Source organism: Apteryx mantelli, chromosome Z (genome assembly GCF_036417845.1).
Source record: "Apteryx mantelli isolate bAptMan1 chromosome Z, bAptMan1.hap1, whole genome shotgun sequence".
Taxonomy (NCBI): Eukaryota; Metazoa; Chordata; class Aves; order Apterygiformes; family Apterygidae; genus Apteryx; species Apteryx mantelli.
The window spans coordinates 60,917,031-60,937,030 of NC_090020.1; the positions used below are offsets into that span (position 1 = coordinate 60,917,031).

A 20,000-nucleotide genomic window follows, 5' to 3' on the forward strand; every position below is an offset into this window, starting at 1 on the left:
CCAGATTTTCAAACAACCAGGAAATAAAGTATGTCAAAATTTCATGTTTATTATAGATAGAAAGAACATGCAGACCTCCAACAGTCGTGTGCTCATAAGCCTACAGTAGTATGTTTATGTTGGTTTGGTTCCTTTATTGTGAAGAGAGACTCTGAACATGTGACATTAAGAATATTTTGTTAACTCCAGGTGTGCTTCTCAGGCATGCGGTGATCATGCACATCAGCAGCCACAGCCCAGTTCAGTGGTAATTTCGGTGGAGGTTTGGGGCCTGTGGATCGGAAGTCAGCTCTGAACACTATGAAAATAGTGTGTAACACCCTAGATGTCAGCTCTTGCAGGCCAAGCTGCCCTGAACACTTGGCTGCCTGAAGGAACCAGTCTTCCCGAAGTGCCTTTTCTTCCCTATGGTTTACTGTGGTGGCTGTAACATGTCCTGAGCCACCACAGCCGGAAAGGCCATGCAGCAGGAGGGCCCAGACAGGCGCTGCAGACCCTGGCGATTTCTGTATCCCTCGGGAACGCGCCTTGGCGGGGACAAAGCAGCTGTGAGCAGCTGGAGGGGCACTTCCCTGGGGCCTGAGCTCGGGAGAGCGTTTGGGTGTTGCTTACAACAAGCACCCCATTCAACACACTCACTCAGTTGTTTTTGTTTCTCCTTTATCTAGTGTCTTTGATTCAGTTAAAGCCACTGTAGCTAAGCTTGGCTGGCTCCATTCTGGAGATATAAACTATGTTTATAGTAATTCACTGATCAGTGCACGGACAGTTGTCATTGAAGAACGTAGTGAACTCTGTAGACAGAAGGAAACAAAAGATGCTAATGGAAACACAGTGAAGTGCTGTCCAGAGGGATTTGGAGCAAACTTCAGCATGTGTCTTGAAAACACACACAGCAAGATTAAACAAACGTCACCTTTTCTGGCAGATGTGTTCTGAGTCTCCCACCCCTGGTCCAGAAGGAGGTCGCACTGAAGAGACACCGCACTGCTTTAGCTTCCCTGCCTTTTCACGGTAACCAGACTGCACCATTTGTGTTTCTCATTTTCCCTCTGGTAGAAATTTCTCACTGAGGGTTTTGACAATTTTCAAATAATGTCGTGGAGAGTGTGACAACATGAAATGAGAGTAGAGCACAATGATGCAGTAAATAGTTACATTATTAGAAAGGCAGATGCTGGCATTGAAGCAGGGTTGCTGACCTAAAAAAAATAGATTAGGAGGGAGAAAATAGAAAAAAAATCTGTGAGGTATCAGAAGCAGCTGATAGCATAATAACATTCATATGCAAGCAAGGGATTTTTGTGGCAATGTGAATCAGCTCACATGCTAATATAACCAGTAAATAAACCATAGTAACATTCTGGAATTGATATTATTACTCACCAAATACATCTCCAGTCCAATGAATCATGTCTGGGATTGCATTTTGGACTCCAAACACTGGCACTTACAACCACCTCACAGCACGCAAGGCAAAGACCCTGAGGGCCCACAGCGGGGCCGGAGTCCCACCAAGCCACATATAGGCAGCCTAAACTCCACATGAACTCTGTGCCTTGTATTTCCTATTGGCTTATTTGTGGCGCTCTTTAGAGGCCTCAGAGGTACGCTGTGGATGAGCATAGGGATACTGGTGAAATTTATGACATCTGAACGCAGCCTTTGCTATAGTACCTAAATTGAGGAGAGCAAGGAGTGATTTGGAGCAAGGCTGCTAGAGCCTGGTTCCCCATGTAGTCAACAGAGAGGAACAGGGACTCTCTTTGCCTTGCTGTGAAAGCCTGTCACCCTTCTCTTGTGCCTATCCTCCTCTCTCTGAAACACTATAAATTGCAGTCTGAATTCAGCCCATAAGAATTAACTTCAAGTATCTGGGGAATTTCTCTGTGCCCCCAGGGTCCAATGACCCACACAAGAACCAGGGAATCTGATTTTCAGAGTGCCTTGGCACCAGTTTCTCCAGTATAAGTCTTGCGGAGGTTCAAGTGCTGTCACCTTGAAAAATCAGCACCAGCTGTATCGATTGGGGCACCCAATCCACCTGGGAATGTGTGAAAACACAAGCCTACTTTTAGGAGATGCAGGAGTGCTGTTATACTCCTTGGCAAGACCATGCTAAACAAGACCCATGTGTTCTCTAATGCCATAAAACAGAGCAGTCAAAGAGTAATTCACAAGTCAGGAGCACTCTAGCTGCCAACAGGTCAGTTGTCGATACTTAAACATGGTGCATTGTAAGTCTCTATGACATGCTGCATTATTTCTGTTTCTCCACAAAAATGCAAAAGTTAGAGAAATTTTCATACATTACATTCTGGTGCAAGGCAGGGCATGATCTCAGCTGCAAGCAGAGGCAGCCCTTCCAGGTACTCCCAAGATCATATTAGTCTCTTAAAAAGTGAGTAAAGGTGTGTGGAAGGGAAGATCCGTCCCTGCGCATCGCTATTCTGGCCAGCACAGCTCGGCCAGGGCACAAGCGAGACTCTCATTCCCTTTGCCGGTCAACTTGGCTCTCCTGGGAGTCTCTCAAGAAATTGTGCTGAGGCAAACAGAATTCCTTCAGGATTTGCTGCTGCTGCACAGACACTGATATGAAGCAGGGCCTTTCAAAACTGCACTGAGTATGTAAAATGAGGAAGTATTTTGTACATTAAATGAATTACTAATGGGGCAAGTGCCTGCACACTTGAATTTTTCTACCAGTTCAGAAATGAGAAGACCTAGACATGACCTACCTATCAAAGTCATTTCAAGGAGTTTCACCAATGGAGTGACACACAAGATGACTGAAGGTGAAGGTAAAAGGCACAGTCAAGAATGGTGCCCTAAATCCTTTTTTACCTGGAGTGATTCCCACAGGGAATCAGAACAGTGTGTGATGCATCAAAGTCCTCGAGGCATCAAAGAAAGCAGGATCAGGCAAGTACCTAATCTGTCATGTGGAGGATCCCAAACTGCTTTATGCAGAAAGTCATTTTGAGCTAGAGATAAAATATAATGATCAAGATGAGATTTAAAGATGAGTGAGACTTTGTGGTCTGGTAGAAAGAGCACTTCTGGAATGACTGGGCGACTGTGACGTCAAAGGTGGCCAGGATCAGAGCAGTGCAATTAGTAGAAAGAAAAGATTTGTGTATTGTTGGAGACTTTGGACAGAACAAGCTAACGGGATATTATTTAATAAAGAAAAATCTGAAATAGTTGTGGAGTTTGATAAGAAACTGGTAAAAGTAACAAGTCTTTTCATACCCCTCACAGCCAGGATTAAAATTAAAGGACCTTAGCAGCCTACATTACTTTGAAGAGGAGACTTAGGTACTAAGACATGTAGATGCTTTTGAAAAAAATACCTGTAATACTGGATGCTTTCATTTAGCAAGTAATTATGTAACCAGCTGCTGTCAGAATCCTGACATAAAGAGGGATGTGTATGCAAGGTATCAACAAGTAACAGACTGGCTTTATATTTTGGGTATAACTGATTAACCATATCATCCATGAATGAAATTTACAGTAGGGGCGCCCTACTGGAGAGGCTAAGAGAGGAGGAGATCATGACTGAAGGACTGTTAGGGCAATTAATTGTAGAAAGGATAAGAATCATCTCCAATGGAAATGAGAAAACTGTGATTTAAATGAGGATACAAGCCAGCTGATGAGGGGGTCAGAAGCAGCAGCTTCTTGTTTCTTAGCTTCTGGCTAAGAAAGACCAGAGCAATCAGGACATAGCAAAGGGTCCTGCATCCTTTATAAAGCATCTCCATCGTAGGTACCTTGGGATCCCCAGCGTCCAGCAGGATTCCCCACCAGTGCAGGCATCTGCTCAGCCACAGTTTATGGCAAATCTGAGCTTAAAATTGCACTGGAATTCTAAACAAAAAAGGAGAAGTGACAGTAATATAAAATATAGTGGAATAATCATCAAGTACATAATAATTAAAATTTCAAGAATAAAACATGAGTCATTTATTTGCCACAGGGACCTTAGGATAAAAACACAGGCTGACAACAAATACAGCTGTGGGAGTTAATTATTGCTTATGATAGACACAAAGATTGGAGCCACCAACTGTACCAACTGTAATTCTTTACTTAGCAATTTAACATTCTTCCCTACTCATCTCAATGCATTTTTATATGTCTGACCTTCTGTAGACTTCTCATTTTGTTCTTCAGTTGAAAGAGCAAAGCTGGTTAATTTCTGGTGACATTTTGTGGTTATGTAGCTGCTGAAATATCTTTCTACATTGACTTTTGTTTATAAATCTGTAGTCAGTAGATATTCAACTAACCACGCAAGCCTCTAAGCAGGTGTCATTGCTGAAATGACAGCCCCCTCCTTCTGGGGCCTCCATGGGCGCATCTGGGGCTCAGGGCCCAGAGGACACGTAAAAGCACCATGTGGTGGCCATGGCCATGGCAAAGAAAAGCTGGACAATAGTACATCACTTCCCGAACATTGTGTCTTCTACCTACCCGGCATATCATTGTGCCATATTGACAGCATGACCAAATCCTCTGGAAACAACGACACAGAGTCACCGTGTTATAGCCAAATTATGTTTTGCCTCAGCTGCGACAGAAGGCATGAAGCTCCATATCACATGCTTCCAGTACATAAGAATTTTATTAGGAAATTAGAAAATAATGTTTATGCCTTGAAACAGGAGATGGTAGTTCCTCTTAATAATCAGATATCAAAAACAGCGGATGGTAACTGTAGTCATTCTGAAATGCTCTTTAAAAAGTTAGCAAAAAATAAACCTTAAAAGCTTGTAAAGGAGCCACAGGAAACCATAGCTGCCACTTAAATTATATTAAAGGGCGATAAATTAAACCCAGTAAAAAAGAAATGTGTCCTTACAGGATGCATCGTCAGCTTGTGAAATTCACTGCAGCGGGAGGTCAGTGAGAGAAAGTCTGTGGTTTGTTTTTTCCAAAGTACTTTTTGGATCACTACCATGATGCTTCCAGTGCTGCAAGAAAAGGCTAATCGAACTTCATACTTCAAGGCACAAACTGTGTATGGGGGTCAGGGAAGAACATCACCCTCGTAGCCAGTGTATTAAGCATATTCTGCATTTTCCCTCTTGACCTTCGCAGGAAGGATAAGAATCTCTGCAGAACCATTTCGTTATCCAGAATGGCAGGTCCCGCACAAACGCCTCGGGATTCCTGCCTCCTCACAGGGCATTCTCCCTTGGCTGGTTTCAAAGCTTATAAAAGCATCATTTTAGCTCTGAAATACTGTGTTAAGCATAAGTGTTGATGAAAGAGGCAAAGTAAAAGTAAAGCAGAGCTGTTGAGCTTCAAACTTAGCCTCAGGAGAAGCTGAAGCAGGCACAATTTCTTGGCAAATAAGAGAAGCGACCTCCCACCCATCTCATTATAGCACATCCCAGGTGGAAGACAAAGCCGGCCTCATCTGTGCACGAGCCCTGGCTACAAGGAGGATGAAAAGAGAGACACCCTCCTGCAGTTTTTACTCTGAGGAATAGAAGTAAATTTCTCATAGGGCCTTACTTGGCTATTAATGCACTCCCCGAGCACTACATAGAAAAAAGAAGGATGGTTAATCAAAGGCAGTCCCCCACCTCGTCCCGGGCATGACCAGCTCCTGCGACTTTTGCTGCTGTTCTTGTTGTGATGAAGTGAAAAATTAAAATGGTGCCATCCCTGCACTGCCCCTCTGCCCCACTCTGGTTTTCCTCCTGTAGTTGCATCGCTGCCTGGAGCAATGACCAGTCTGTGATGTTTGAAAGGAGCCTGTGGATGCTACGTCTCTGGGGGCAAATTCTGCTTCTCTGCGTTAAGCCATGCCTGTCAGCTGTCTTGCCCAGAGATTCTGGGTATAGCATGTGCATGCATAAAGTCAAACTAGCTGTCAGGCCCTGGCTCTTACCTGTGACTGAACGAACTGATCTGGCGCAAGCTGCACTGCAATACTTTAACGTGGTCCTTGTGAGGAACCTCTTATTCCAGAATTAAACTGGTTGAATGGGATTATTTTAGACAAGAAGTTTTATGAAGTGGGGAGAAAGCTTTTTGCAGAACAATTTTGAGTACTTATCCTGCAAACCTTCACGCACATGTCTGCACGACTCACTTGCATCCAGTTAAGCATGGGTTTTAAAGACTGTGGGATCAGGGCCTTTGCTTCTTTGTCCCTTTTGTCTAAGCTGCAACTCTATTACTGTCAAACAGTTGAGATAGATTTGTGACATTATAAGATGCTAATTTCTGGGGATTTTTCTTTCTTTCGCTTTTGCAGTGTTTACATTTTTCATATGTTTATAACACTCATGAGGGAAAAACTAAAATTCCTTTGTTCTCCCTTACATCTTTATGCCGAAAGGCTAAATAGGCCATGCTTCCCAGACCAACTGAGCTGAGCTCAGAGTTAATGGCAGGCAGGAGGTGGTCCCCTCCGTGTCAGGGCTTGCTTTATAAAACAGGGATCTTAATTCCAGCATTGGAAATGAAGAGGAGTTCGCTATTAGCTCTCATATTAATAATTTAGAAAATACATGCCCAATCACTTGTGTTCTCTCTGAACACAGCTGCAAATGCATTAAGTGTTAGGGTGAATGGATATATTTCAGATGACATATTTGTACTGAATTATTAGGGTAGTCTGTATTACAAAATTACTAATAAACATTGCTTCTGGCTCAATTTAGCCTGAACTCAGTGAACCTAGCCAGTGGTGAGAAATCAAAAACTCCGAAATACCCTATGAATGAATCTAACTAATCAAGAAACCCTGCAGGAAGTAGATGCCAGGATTAATGAGCCAGTGGTTTCACCATGCCATGCTGTTATTTCTTCACATAAATGCCCTCAGATGAGATTACCTTTGTCATGAAAAGGAGAAAAGGAAGGTTACATACTTTCAACTGACAGGTTAACTGCCATACCTCCATTACAGTAAGATACATTTTCATGTTCGGAGATTTTTATTCTGAAAAATGAAAATTTAAAGACCACAACACAAATTAAACCACATTTTCATTTCTAGGAGCAGGGATCATTGCTGCTAGTACAATAATATAATCTCTACTGCAATGTTATCTGATCCCTTGCCTTGCACAAACTTTCTTCCGATGTTAATTATTGCTCAATGAATGCAATCTCCAGCAGAGGATAAGAGCAGATTCTGCCTTCCAGGGGGATTTGAGGGGAAGAAGACAGCAGAGGAAAAGTGTCAAAGTATTTCATCAAGAGAGCAAATGAAAGGTTCAGTGACATTATCATTATGTATATTCCTTAGACACTAGAGGTGATGTTTAGAGGAAAGTAAAGCTATGTGGATATGTCCTGGTGTAGAAATGAATCCATATCTATAAACTTAGATCTGAGTCTACTTACAAGCTGGATGGGTAATCGCCCAAAGCCAAGACACATCTTAAGGCAGGCAAATAAGCCCAGCTTTTACAACCCCAATTCATTGTATTAGCTACTTAGTCAGTAATAGGCTAATTGTTATTCAGCATAAATGTTCCCTCAATATATATGGAATTTACTCATTTATTTTGATCACTTTACTGAATGAAACAAGGCTGTTCCTTGTTGTTAGGTGGAGCTGGTCAGTTTTGTTTAATTTTTGTATTTTAACATCAGTGTGAGTGAGATTTTGGAATAAAATCCTTCACACACAACCTGTAACATGTATGAGTGAAATCTGCAGTTCCCTTTTTTTCATCCATGCTAAATATATAAGTGCATCAGCTTAGACGTTTTATGTTGCAAAGCTTCAGCTGGTGCTAAGAGTATGTATAATTTCAAAAATCTCCAGGACTGAGAACATGAAGATCTATTGCCATGGAAACAAATGTTACCTCAAAGTTCGGCAGGATCAAAAAGCTTTGTTCATAACCAGGACAACAGTTTCATTAGAATATGGGGGGAATGATGGGTATTTTAGGAATGAGAACTGAAAAGAAGGGTCTCTGTAAGGCCTCTTCCAAAGATTTACAATGCTTGGTGTCAAGAGTGGGATCTTACAGGTTGTCTCTCAATCCCCTGCCCCCAGCCAGAAAGAACATTTTTCTCTACCATTAAAAAGCACATATTTTTTAAAGATCTTCCATACCACACTTTACTACGTTCCTACATCATAAAGCCGTCTTGCTTATAGCAATATAAAGCAGCTGTAAAAATTACATGCTTGTAAGCAGCCTTCCATAGATCTGGAGGAAGCGGGGGGGGGAGTGAGTGCGAGCGGAGCCCGCTGTCGCCGCGGCAGGCCGTGGCGTGGGCAGGGGGCTCGCGTGGGCCCCCGCCCGCGCGCCCGGGGGCGGCTGCTCCGCGGCGCCGCGGCCCGAGGGCTCGTGTGACCCCGCGGCAAGTTCACGTCCGGACCGGGCCCTGCGCGCAGCGGCCGCGGCGGGGGCCGCCGCTTTGCCCGGCGCGGGCGGGAGGGGAGGGGAGGGACCCCGCGGCCCCCGCGCTCCTGCCGCCGCCGGTGCGCACTTACGGGGCGGCTGCTCCGGCCCGGCCCGGCCCGGCCCGGCTCGGGACGCCTCGGCACCGGGCTAGCAGGCTCCTGCGCAAGGGCGCGGGGCTGCTGCTCGGGTGACCCCCGGCGGACTCACTCCTGGCCTGGATCTTCGGTAATTTATCCTCCTTTTATTTCTCTTTTAAATTAAATATGCATACGTAATATGCACTTTGCAGCAGGCAAGGACCCTTGTGCGGGTGACTATGGAGCTGGGCACTCTCAGGTGTGTAATTAAGAGGTGTGTAATTGATGTACAAGGGGAAGCGATCTCAGTGCATTGCATCAAAAAAGAAAGGGGAGGGGGGGGACCCGTCCGCGAGAGGCTTGACAAAGCCCTGGACTTTTCTTTCCCTGACTCAAAGTTTGCGGAGAAGTAAATGGAGTGTTTTCTGCTCCCTGGGATTAGCCCCGCCAGCAGCCGCGCACTCACCTCAGAGCTGGCGAAAAGATGGATGGCGAAGCGCCCCTCCCGCTGCCGCTCCGCAGGGTCACCCGAGCCCCCCGACCCCGCCGGCAGCGGCCCCGGGCGGCGCGGCTGCCCGGCCCGGCCCCGGTCCCGCCCGCCCTCGCCCTGCACCGCCTCCGCCCTCCCCTCTCCCCCTCTCTCTTTTTTCTCGTTCTTGTTTTGCAGCGGAACTTTTTGTTTCTGGCAGTTTAAAGGCCAATTACGCAGAAAGATTAACAAAAGTTTATTAATCATGAAGTATTAAAATTGTGATAAATGAAATGCTTCAATGCAAAATTCAAGCAAGCAAACCATTCCCAAAGGTATGACAAAGAAATCAGTGAATCTGAAATTAAGAAGGAAGTCTTTTTTCGTCTTTTTTTTTTGCCTGCGTTTCAAGACACCTCTCATATCTCACACGCCACACCAAAACCCATAATTCTTCATATCACATACTGAAAATGATTTTATTTATCCATTTACACTAACTTGATATAAACGTGTCCGGAAAAGTCAAATAATATGCTTTATATTAGCTCAAACATTTATTAAGAAACCCAAAATTCAATAAATAAGCACAGACAATAAGTTAAAACATATCACGAATCGACCAGTATGTAACAAGAATGCTTTATCTACACAAAACATCCTATTTCACATTGTTTGTTCATTCCTCCAGCGGCCCTGCCCTGCGGCGGGGTGACCGGCACATGCAGGCGGGCAGGCCGCGGGGCCGGGCGGGCGCCTCCGCCGGCGGCAGCGGAAGATGCAGGAGGGACAATAGCAGCAGGAACGTAAATAAATGCATAAATAAACGTGGGGCAGATTTGCAACTCAAGTGTCACAAAATCAAAGAACCGAAAAAGGGAAGTGCTCTTGCTTTTTTTTCTTTATCGTGTATTTTACTTTTACAAAAAGAAACATTACTTTTTTTTTATTTTCCTCTCTCTCTCTCTCTCTCTCTCTCTCTCGCTTATAAATGCTTTATCAAAATGGATTCGATTCCCTCTGGGTTTTTCGTACCGCTTCAGGAGCCCGCCCAGCACCCCCGTACGATGCTGCCGGGGCCGACACCGCCAGGCCCCGCCGCGCTCGCTGTATATGGGGCCGGCGGGAGATCGCTGCTCTTAAAAAGAAAAAAAGAAAAAGAAGGAAAAAAACAGAAAACCCGCATTTTTTTTGCAAAGCCCGTCAGATGGCCGGGTGGATGAGCCGGGGTGGTGGCGAAGGGGTGGGGGGCGAGGAAGGGAGGCAGGGGAGAAACCAGATGCGATCCCAAACGCCCAGTGAGTCCTTGTGGCTGCTTCTGCTTCGCTGCCGGGGCGGAGGCCCGCGGGCGGCCCCGCTCCCGGGGCGCGGGCCGGGGCTGCGGTCGCCCGTGTGCGGCGGAGGGCGCGGGGTTTCTCGGCCCACAAACCAGTCCGTTGGCGTCTGATTTCAGATCCTGAGTCGACTCCCTGGTGAGCCGGGGGGGGGGGGGCGGGGGGGCGGCGGCCGGGCCGGGCCGGGCCGGGCGAGGCGAGGCGGAGGCGCGAGGCGGCGGCGCGGGGGCGGCGGCCATTAGGTGAAGCTCATGGAGACTGTGTGCTCTAGTGCTTTGCGGCGGAGGGAGGCGATGCTGGTTCCCCGCCACACGTCGCTGCTGTCCGGGGAGCTGCAGAGCTGCGGCGAGCCCGTCACGTTGCTGGGGCCGGGCAGAGAGGCGGGCACCATGCCGGGGAAAGCGGGCTGGTAGAGGTGCGACTGCAGCCCGGCGCCGTTGGAGCCCGCCAGGCTGTTGGAGAGGCCCATGGAGTTGGGCGGCGGCCCCGCCGCCAGGCTGCACTGGGACAGCGACTGCGCCATGGCCTGCTGCCTGCCCAGCGCCGGCGGCAGCGGCAGCTGCGACACGCCCGGCATGGCGGCGGCGGCCCAGCGCGTGTCGTTGGCGTGGAAGGAGCAGAGGCTGTCGCCCATGGCGGCGGCGGCGGCGGCGGCGGCCGAGGGGAACTGCGGCAGCCCCGGCGTGGGCAGCAGCGTGCCCGGGGCGCGGAAGACGTTGGTCGTCTTCTTGCGCTTCTTCCACTTGGCCCGGCGGTTCTGGAACCACACCTGGAGGCGGCCGGGGCGAGAGACACCATTAGCGGCCCCCGCGCGGGGCCGAGGCAGGAGACACTGCTAGCGGCACGCGAGGGCGGCCGGCGCGGGAGAGACCGTTAGCGGCCCCCGCGCACGGCCGGCGCGGGAGAGACCGTTAGCAGCACAGGGGGCGGCGGTCGCCGCCGCCAGGGGGCGCCGTGGGGCGCGGCGAAGGGAGGGTGGGGAGAGCCGCCCGGTTTTGTGCCGGTCCCCGCGGCCGTGGGGCCTCGCGGGCGTCTCGGCAGCCGGCCGGGAAGTCGGTCCGTCTGCCGCGCGTCGCCACGGCGGCTGCCGAGGCAGTTGGGTCGTGCCGCGGCCGTGGGGCGGCGGGGGGCGTTGGCGCGGCTTAGCGGCCCGGGGCCCCGTAACGCTTCAGCGCCCGACGGTGGCGGCGGGAGCCCCGCAGAGACGCTGCTTCGACACATTTCTTCCCTCCCCAGATCTCGCCCGCTGCCGTCACGGTCTTTACGCTCTCCCCGTGGCCCCTCCGAGCCCCCGGCCGCTGTCTCCCCGTTTGGGGCTCTGCCGTCGCAGCCCCGCAGGTTGCGCGTGGCGGATCAGCGGAGCCGCTGGAAGTTTTTATCGCGGCGGAGATGTGTGTGTGTGCCTGGGGCTGAGCCGCCCGCGGCCGCCTCCGCGCCCCGCGAGGCGCGCCGGGCTCCCCCGCGCCCCCGGGGACGAGCAACAGCGCACAGCAGCCCCAAGCCGCCGGCGCGGGGCTCTGCCGCGCGTGGGAGAGCGGGGCGGTGGGGGGGCGGCTTCCCGGGCAGCCCCGGCCTCGGCCGCGGCAACCCTCGGCCCAGCCGCCCGTGCTGTCTTGGGCTGGGCTGGGCTGGGCTGGGCTGGGCTGGGCTGGGAGTGAACGAAGGCGGTTTTGGTAAGCGGCTGCTTTGCTCGGAGTTATGATGCCAGAAGGGGTGCATTCGCGGGTCTCGCTGCACCGTCACCGAAAACACCGGGGTGGTTTTTACGGGGAGAAAGCGAATCCGCTTGCAGCGCCGCGGACGGCCGTCGTCGGACCGGCCGGGGCTCGCCGCCCCGTGCGACGCACCTCAGCCGGGAAATACGGGCTGCCATTAGCGAAATGAGCAGCTGTTAAGGAACTAAATGCTATATGAATAATCGAAAAATCGTGTTCAATTATGTTTTAGGGTTAATAGTTAAATTGCGGCTACAAAATCTTTTATGTTTCATGGTTTACTGGTGTTGTAAAGAATCTCCATCAGGTCTGATCGCCTCAGTTCATAGCTATACTGCATATGCTTTTAAAATGTGAATGTTTCCAGTTGAAAACTAGTGCATGACAGATTAAAACGTAGGGAAAACCTGGGGGAGATTTTGAAAATGCACACATGACAACTCCAGAAATATATTAACCACAAGCATTTGGCAACTTTGGACCCCTTTTAAAATGCAACTAGCTCCTGAAAATTATTAATACAACAGTGAGAATCTAATGGAGGTTGGAATCTAAAAATCTTCTTTGATGATATCTGCTCTTACAGTAATATAGACATACTGTAAATGTATTTTAAAATATATAGTCCGTTTAATTCCCCAGCTATAAATGGGTTAGAAATAGAGGGTTAGAAGGGGAGAGAATATCACTTTTCTTTTCCTTCTTTTTTTTTTTTTTTCCAGGAGCCAAAGCTTTATGAAGATCTCATTGGAATCCAGCAGATGATTAATGTGAAGATTTGGTAGGAAATCTGGAGAGCTGTATTAAAGCTCAGATCTCAGGTTCATTTCGATCAGCCAGCCGTGAACTCTGGGCCGAATTCATTACACTTTAATAGTACTGGGAGAGGAAGAAAATGCAATTTCTCATTCCATTAGAAAACTAGAAAATACTCTCAGCTTGTCCCCTATTAAGATGTGGCAGGTGACGGGACCATTGTGGGGGACACGGTCAATGGAATTACAGCACATTATTTTTGTTCGTATAAAATATTGAAAGGCAAGCCTGACTGTGCAGAAGTTATTTCACTGATTTGGTTTTTATGTAAATAAAATATTGAAAGTTAATTAATCCGTGCTAGAGACTAATGATTATGCTTATTATATTGCATTTGATCGCGTAATTTGCATGATTCTCGCATTGCTGCTTAATAAGCCATTCCACGTTATAAATAATTCTGAAATTGGTTTCTAATAATGGCATGCTATAAAAAGAATGGTTTTATTACACCAGCCTGAAAAGCAGAGCAATATCAGACATGGAATTGGACTCCTGTTTAAGCACCAGCCGCTTTAATAATTATTTAAATATATCATATACATTAAATATAGATCTAAAACGAAGAAAGAGGTAATTTATCCTAGCATCTAAAACCTTTAAAAACATATACAGCTGCTATAAATTAACTATTTAGATCATTTCTTAATCAGTATGGGACCCACATACTGCAAAGACCGTGTAGGCAATCTGTTAACTATAAAGAAAACTATAAAGTACTCATATAAGAACGTAAACCAATTACTATTTAATTTAAATTTGGTCAAGGAGCAGTGATACAGTGGATTGTGAAGTAAATACATTTTACATAAATTATTTTGCATTAGATTACATAATGTTAATCATTTTGAAGTGTTAATTAAGAAGGTTATGTTGATCTGATTACTTTTTAAACTACAGAACATTATTGTAAAAAATATTTAAATTGCCACTCTATTAAACTGTTTTTATCAGCAGTCTCGAGCTATTATCATTGGTTTAGGATTATGCCGAGACCATTAAAACACTTTGTCTTTCTTCCTACAGATTTCTTTGATGTGCTGTTAGAAAATAACTATTTCCATTTTATATTTTATATTTTACTTCATTTACCACACTCCTAATATTGAAATTGGTATCATTAACCTTTGGGAAACCCAATAAAGTTTAATAGACCTCGTTTTCTTTTTTCATAAAGTCAGTTGTCCAATTATATTTTATTTGTGAATCTAATTTCTTTCTTAATTTAAACTAATTATAGTCTTGTGTAGGTTGAGTCAAATTGTTTTACTTTTTAAAAGCAGACGTGCATTTTCTGTCACATCCAAGAACAGTCAGTTTCTGTTTATGAAACGCTCATTTAGGGAGTTCTTTTAGCATGTCTTTATTTAGCTGAGGAGCCTGGGCTTGCTGAGGGAAATTTTGAACACCAGCTCTGGCAAAGTGCAGTGACATTGCCGGAGCACTGTGCTGTGCAGAGAAAGCACATCCACAAGTGCTTCCATTGTGCACGTTCCTCTTCCTCTAAAGAGACTCACGCAAAAGTCGCTAATATAACCTTTTACCCACAAAAGCCTCATTTGAATAGTCTAATAGTTATATTCATCTCTCCTATTTCCGAATTTCTCCTAAATGTATATGACTAAATGGTTTTCTGTTCACCTATATATATATATATACACACACACACATATATACACACACACACACATATGCATACATATACACATATATGTACACACATATACATACATATAGAGAGAGAGAGACTCTTTAGACAGGAGAAAATACACCCTAGATGTTAAAGTTGCTCGTTACTCCCGCGGTCCTCCAGCATTATAAAAGCAAGCACGGGGAAACTCGGGTTCCCAGCGCACCTGCGTGCATCGAAGTGCCTTTTCATAAGCCTCTTTTCCTTTTGTCCCCTAAAGCCGCCGGGGGCACTCACTCGGCGTCCCGCCCGCCGGACCCCCGCGCCGCCAGCACCCTGGACAGCGGCGCCGAGGGGCAGCGCCGCCCTCGCCGCCGGGCGCCGCCTGCCCCGGGCACGGCCGCTGCCTCGCCGCCGGCCGGGACCTGCCCCCGGGAAGGGGCTGCTGCTCGGCGCCCTTCAGCCTGCTCGTTAGCGCGGACCTGTCCCGAGCGGCGGGCTGGGCTGCGGCGGCGGCTGCCGTCACACGCGGCTCTGCGGCGGGGCTGCCCGCCCGGCTCTCTGCCTCCCGGCGGGCAGCCCCGGCCGGCCACGGAGCGGGGCAGAGCTCAGCCCGCTCCCTGCTCGGCACCGCCGCCTTGCAGATGGGCAGGGGACAAGGGGACACCCCGGGGCGCCCTCCCCCCGGCCCCGCCGCCCTGCGGCCGGGGCGGCTTTGCCCTCGCTTGTGGAAAGGGGCGGAGGGGGTCCGATTTAAAGCTTTCTGCCTAAACTGTTGCGTTCGGGGCAGGTTTCCCCGCGGGGCGGTGGGTGAGGTTTTGGGCACCGACCCCCTCCTCCTGGGTGCCAGCCTGGGCATGGCCCGCCGGTCGTCGGTGCGCTGAAGCGCGGCGGTACCCCGGAGAAGGGGCCAGCGGGAGCCCCGGGAGGACCCTGCGAGGGGGCAGCGGCTCCTACCTGCACCCGGGACTCGGTGAGGCCGATGCGCAAGGCCAGCTCCTCCCGCATGAAGATGTCCGGGTAGTGGGTCTTGGCGAAGCTCCTCTCCAGCTCGTTGAGCTGCGCCGGCGTGAAGCGGGTGCGGTGCCGCTTCTGCTTCTGCTGCCCCTGCTGCTGGCCGGCCTGGCCGGGGGTCTGGCCGCCCTGCTGGCCTTGCTGCTTGTCGGGATCTTTGGCGCTGACCGCTAAGGAGCTGGGGTTGGATCCCACCGTGGTGATGTCCTCCCCCGGCAGCAGGGTGGTCCCTTCCACCGTGTCCGAGTTGGGGGCCATGTCTCCCGGGTGCCCCCCCGGGTCCGAGCCCCCTACGCCCAGCCGACACTTCACCGCCTCCCGGTGTCCCAGCAGCTCGGCCGCATCTTTCATCCCTGCAGAGGCAAAGGAGCCGCAGTCACTCCCCTGCGGCCGGGCAGGCGCCCTCCAGCTCGGCCCGACTTGTGTCCATCGGAGCCGGGCTGCGGCGCACCGGGCCGGCGGCGACCTCCAGCCGCTGCCTCGTCCCGGCCCGGCCCGGCTGCCCCCGGCCCCGGCCCCGGCCCCGGCTCCGCAACGCGCGGAGCCCCCGCCCGGCGCAACTTGGGGCGAGAGAAGTAAAACTTTACACCGAGCATCTCCTCTTCCTGCTTAAATAACCAGCTCCCCGCCGGGCCTCCCCTTAAGAAACCGAGGGAGGGGAAGGGGGGGGGCAAATTTGGCCGTATTTGGCTTGGGTTTTCCAGTGGGGCTGATGGAAGGAAGGAAGGAAGGAAGGAAGGAAGAAGGAAGGAAGGAAGAAGGAAGGAAGGAAGGAAAAAGAAAGAAAGAAAGAAAAAGAAAGAAAGAAACATTTAAGCCGCCTGGCTGCCGGCAGCTTTGCCTCCCTGGCAGATGTGCAGAGACTTCCTGGCCACCCTTCCCCGCTCCCCCCTCCGCCACTCTAAACAAACATCTGAATCACCTTAAACAGATAGATATAGATATTTCTTTTCTTAAAGGAAAGAAAGAGGAGAGGAAAGGAAGCAGGCAACCAGAAAAAGCCTACCCCAGACTCCTTCATAAATACCATCGAGCTCATCTGTCCTAAAATAATAATAATAATAATAATTATAATAATGATAATAATAGTAATAGTTTGTGGATATGCGTATAAAAAAACAGGGGGAGAAAGAAATTAAATTGTCCACAACTCGCTGTGGATCTACATACTCCATAGGTCTCCCTCTCTCTTTTTTTTTAAAGACGATGTTAAATCAAATTAAACTTTAATACAGTACAATTACTTTTAAAGGAATTAGCCCATTTAGATCACATTAAGGTAAAATAAGGAACAAATTGTCAATTTCCTGCCGCGGCTTCCTCGCCGCCGCCGCCGCCGCCGCCGCCGCCGGCGGTGCAGCCGCCGCGGGCGGGGGAAACTCACCGAGACGGGCGTCCAGGAGGTCGGCGTGAGACAGCATCGCGCACCGCTCCAGGGCGAAGGCTGTTCCCCCCCAAATTTTAGCGGCCTCAAGTTATTTAAAATAGATATAAGATATAGATATATATAGATCGCCTAAATGAAAGAAAATTCGGTGTGTGGTTAAAAAGGGGGTCTCTTGCATTATAATGTCCTTTAGAGAGACGGGGAGGTGCTTAACACTCCAGTGAACCCGTGAGCGGCTCGGCGCAGGGACCAATCAGGAGGGCAGCGGCAAATGGCAGCGCCCGCCGAGCCCGCTCCGCCCGCCGCCGCCGCCCGCCGCCGCCGCCCCGGCCTCCCGCCGCCCGGCCCGGCCTCCCGCCGCCCGGCCCGGCCCGGCCCGCCGCTCCTGCCCCGCCGCCCCCTCCCGCGCCGGGTCACCGCTGCTTTGCGGCTTTTCCTGCTGCTTTGGCCTCCTCAGAGCGCGCCCGCCCGCCCGGCCCGGCCCGGCTCCCCGGGGCGCCCCGCAGCCCCGCGCCGCGGGGGATGTAAGTGGGGAGCGCGGGCGCGGCGCGGCGCGGGGGGGCAGCGCCGGCCCCGCTCGCCGGCCCGGCCCGGTCCGGCCCGGCTCGGCGCTGCCCGGGCGCCGCGGGCGGGCGCGGGGCGGTAGCCGCGGCCGCCGGGGCCCCTCGCAGCCGGCTCCGCCGTCCGCCCCCGGGCGGCCCGACGGCGGCGCGGCGGCGCGGGGCGGGCGCTTGTGCGCGCTGCCCGGCGGCCCCGGCCCGCACGGGCTCCCTCGCCCCCGCGTCCCCTCCGCGGCGCGGCGCGGCGGCGGAGAGAGCCGGCGCCGCATGCTGCTGCGGCCCAGGCAGCGCTTCCTCGCGGGCCGAGGTTTGGAAGCCCGCAAGCCCTTCTTTTCGGCTAAAGTTTCCAAGTTCGGCGTGCCTGCAAACTCAATTTAAAGCAGTAAATAAAGTTGAATGCTTTTTATTTTCCTCTTGAATATGTTAAACTACTTGAACAATTTAAAGCGCTTTGCACGAGTGAAGCGAACCATTTCTAATGTTCTGATTTTTCAAAGCCAGCCAACAACAAAGTTTAGATTAGTAATATATTTCTAACCAGAGTAATTTTCAAGATCATTAGGCATTTATGTAATTAGTGCCAAATCTATAAGCTTTTATTACGATTATTAGAGTAAAATCAGTATAAATTTGTACTAATTTACTACTGTTTAGACTTGGCTGTCAAGCCAAGAGGTTCTTATTGTAAATGATAACTGAGGAAATTAAGTGCAAAATTCTGTACCATTTCTGATCCGCTCCTAAACAATCCGTTTCAATTGTATTTGTAGCAGAACATAATGCCCTTTTAAAGTTATTTGACTTGTATTTTTATTTGCAAAACAAGAAAAATACCCTCTACCCAGACACAATGAAAACTGATATTTACTACTTCCAACTTGATTAACATTGATTTTTAATTCAAAAGTGATGCAATTAAGATTATTCATTTAGTGCAAATAAAGCTTCCACCAAAAAGGGAGCCAAGTGAAGTCTGTGTTAAATAATACAGCGCCAATGGCTTTTTTTTTCCCGCCATCCAATTGACTTACACAAAACACTGTAAATACTGCATTCGAACAGATGCAAGAGTGGTTTTGTTTGCAGCTCAGATGTGCAGGGTTTCGGCAGCGACTGAACAAGGAGACAAAGGAACCGGCCGACCGATCTCTAGGGCAGTTTTGCTCCCTTTTCTTTTCTTTTTTTTTTTTTTTTTTTTTTCCCCTGCTCCCTGCTCAGATCTTTGGCTACAATGATTCGATTCAGCTTCCGAGACGTCGGGCTGTTGCAGTGAACCTGTGTGCTCGGGGACGGCCGCTCAGAGCAGGGAGAGCCGGGCCCCAATTTAGATGGAGAAACAGAGAGAGAGAGAAAGAAAAAAAAAAGGTGGAGGTGGGGAGGGAGTTTGGGGATTTTTTTGTCGGTTGGCTGTCGGGAGCGGCGGGGACCGTTCATTTGTTTTGTTCTGTTTTGTTTTCCTCTGGAAATTATTTTATCTGCGCGCCCCCCGGCCGGGAGGGAAGCCCCGGCGGTGCGGAGCGGTTCTCCGGCCGCCCCGGCCGCCGCCCGGCGGTGCCGCGGGAGCCCCGGAGCGGAGCCCGCCGGGTCCGAGCGGGGCGCGGGCGCGGGGCGCGGGCGCGGCGGGGCGCGCAGCCCTGCGCGGCGGCGGGGCGGGCGCGGGCGCGGGCGCGGAGCACAGCCCGCCGCTGCCGAGCGCACCGCCCGGCGGGTGCGCGCGTCTCTCCCGCGTTGTTGTATGTTTCAGGTCGATAAATAAATGTACAATAGTTAATGTGCAGACACATCAGAGTAATAACAATGGAATGAAATCAAAGGATTATCAATCTCTGTTAGTAACTGCTGAATAACAATGTTGCAGTGTGATTGATAGCGCGCTTCATTTTATGTCTTTTCTATTGCTCTTGATTTTTATAGCAGTATAAACAAACTAAATCATTTCTTCCAAGACTTCAGAGCACAGTCGTCTTAGGGGAAGGGGGAAATCAGAGCAGGAAGTCTGCAGGAGGGAAGAGAGCGAGCCTGTCTGACACTTAAGCGTGTCAGAGAAAATGACAATGGGGTATATGTAAAATACCCTAATCGCATTCCTCTTCCGTACACTCTTGTTTTGTCAAGTGCCTGAATTCACCTGGGCAGTGCTGGAGATGTATTTACAAGGATTTTATTCCCCGTCATCTTTCCATCTTCCCAGTGTAGCCAGAAAACTGCCAGTCAAGTCCATTCCCTGTTATAATTTAAGGTATTCCCCGCATGATCAGAGGAACTGAAGTTCCTAACAAGGAAAGGCTTTAGCACAATGGCCCAAAATCTTCAGAGTGACAAGAGTGTCTTCAGAAATCACTTCACAGCAAAGTAAAAGGATTTTCTATGACGGATCCAGTGATTTTTCCTCAATAAATAGGTTTTAGATTGTTACACACACGTAGAACTGGAACAAAGGGAACTACCAGAAAATATATTGGTTGCCCCTAATAAAATTTATTTAGACAGTTTACTTCTCATAAAAAATAGAGATTGAATTTCGTACAGGAGTGCCTGCCAAGGGGCCAGGCACTGGGAAATCATTTCCCCCCACCCCTTCCCTTTCTCTCCCCTCCGCAGAGCGCCC

At 49.8% G+C, this 20,000-nt stretch overlaps 1 protein-coding gene across 1 annotated transcript; it reads right to left on the bottom strand.

Annotated features, from left to right (window-relative positions):
* Positions 1 to 10,508: 10,508 nt before the first annotated feature.
* Positions 10,509 to 16,866, bottom strand: OTP (orthopedia homeobox). The gene is made up of 3 exons (XM_067316063.1): positions 16,830 to 16,866; positions 15,389 to 15,798; positions 10,509 to 11,039 (listed from the first exon to the last, which is right to left on the bottom strand). The coding sequence occupies exons 1-3, from the start codon at positions 16,864 to 16,866 to the stop codon at positions 10,509 to 10,511; spliced, it is 978 nt and encodes a 325-aa protein (XP_067172164.1).
* Between the last annotated feature and the right edge of the window lie 3,134 nt (positions 16,867 to 20,000).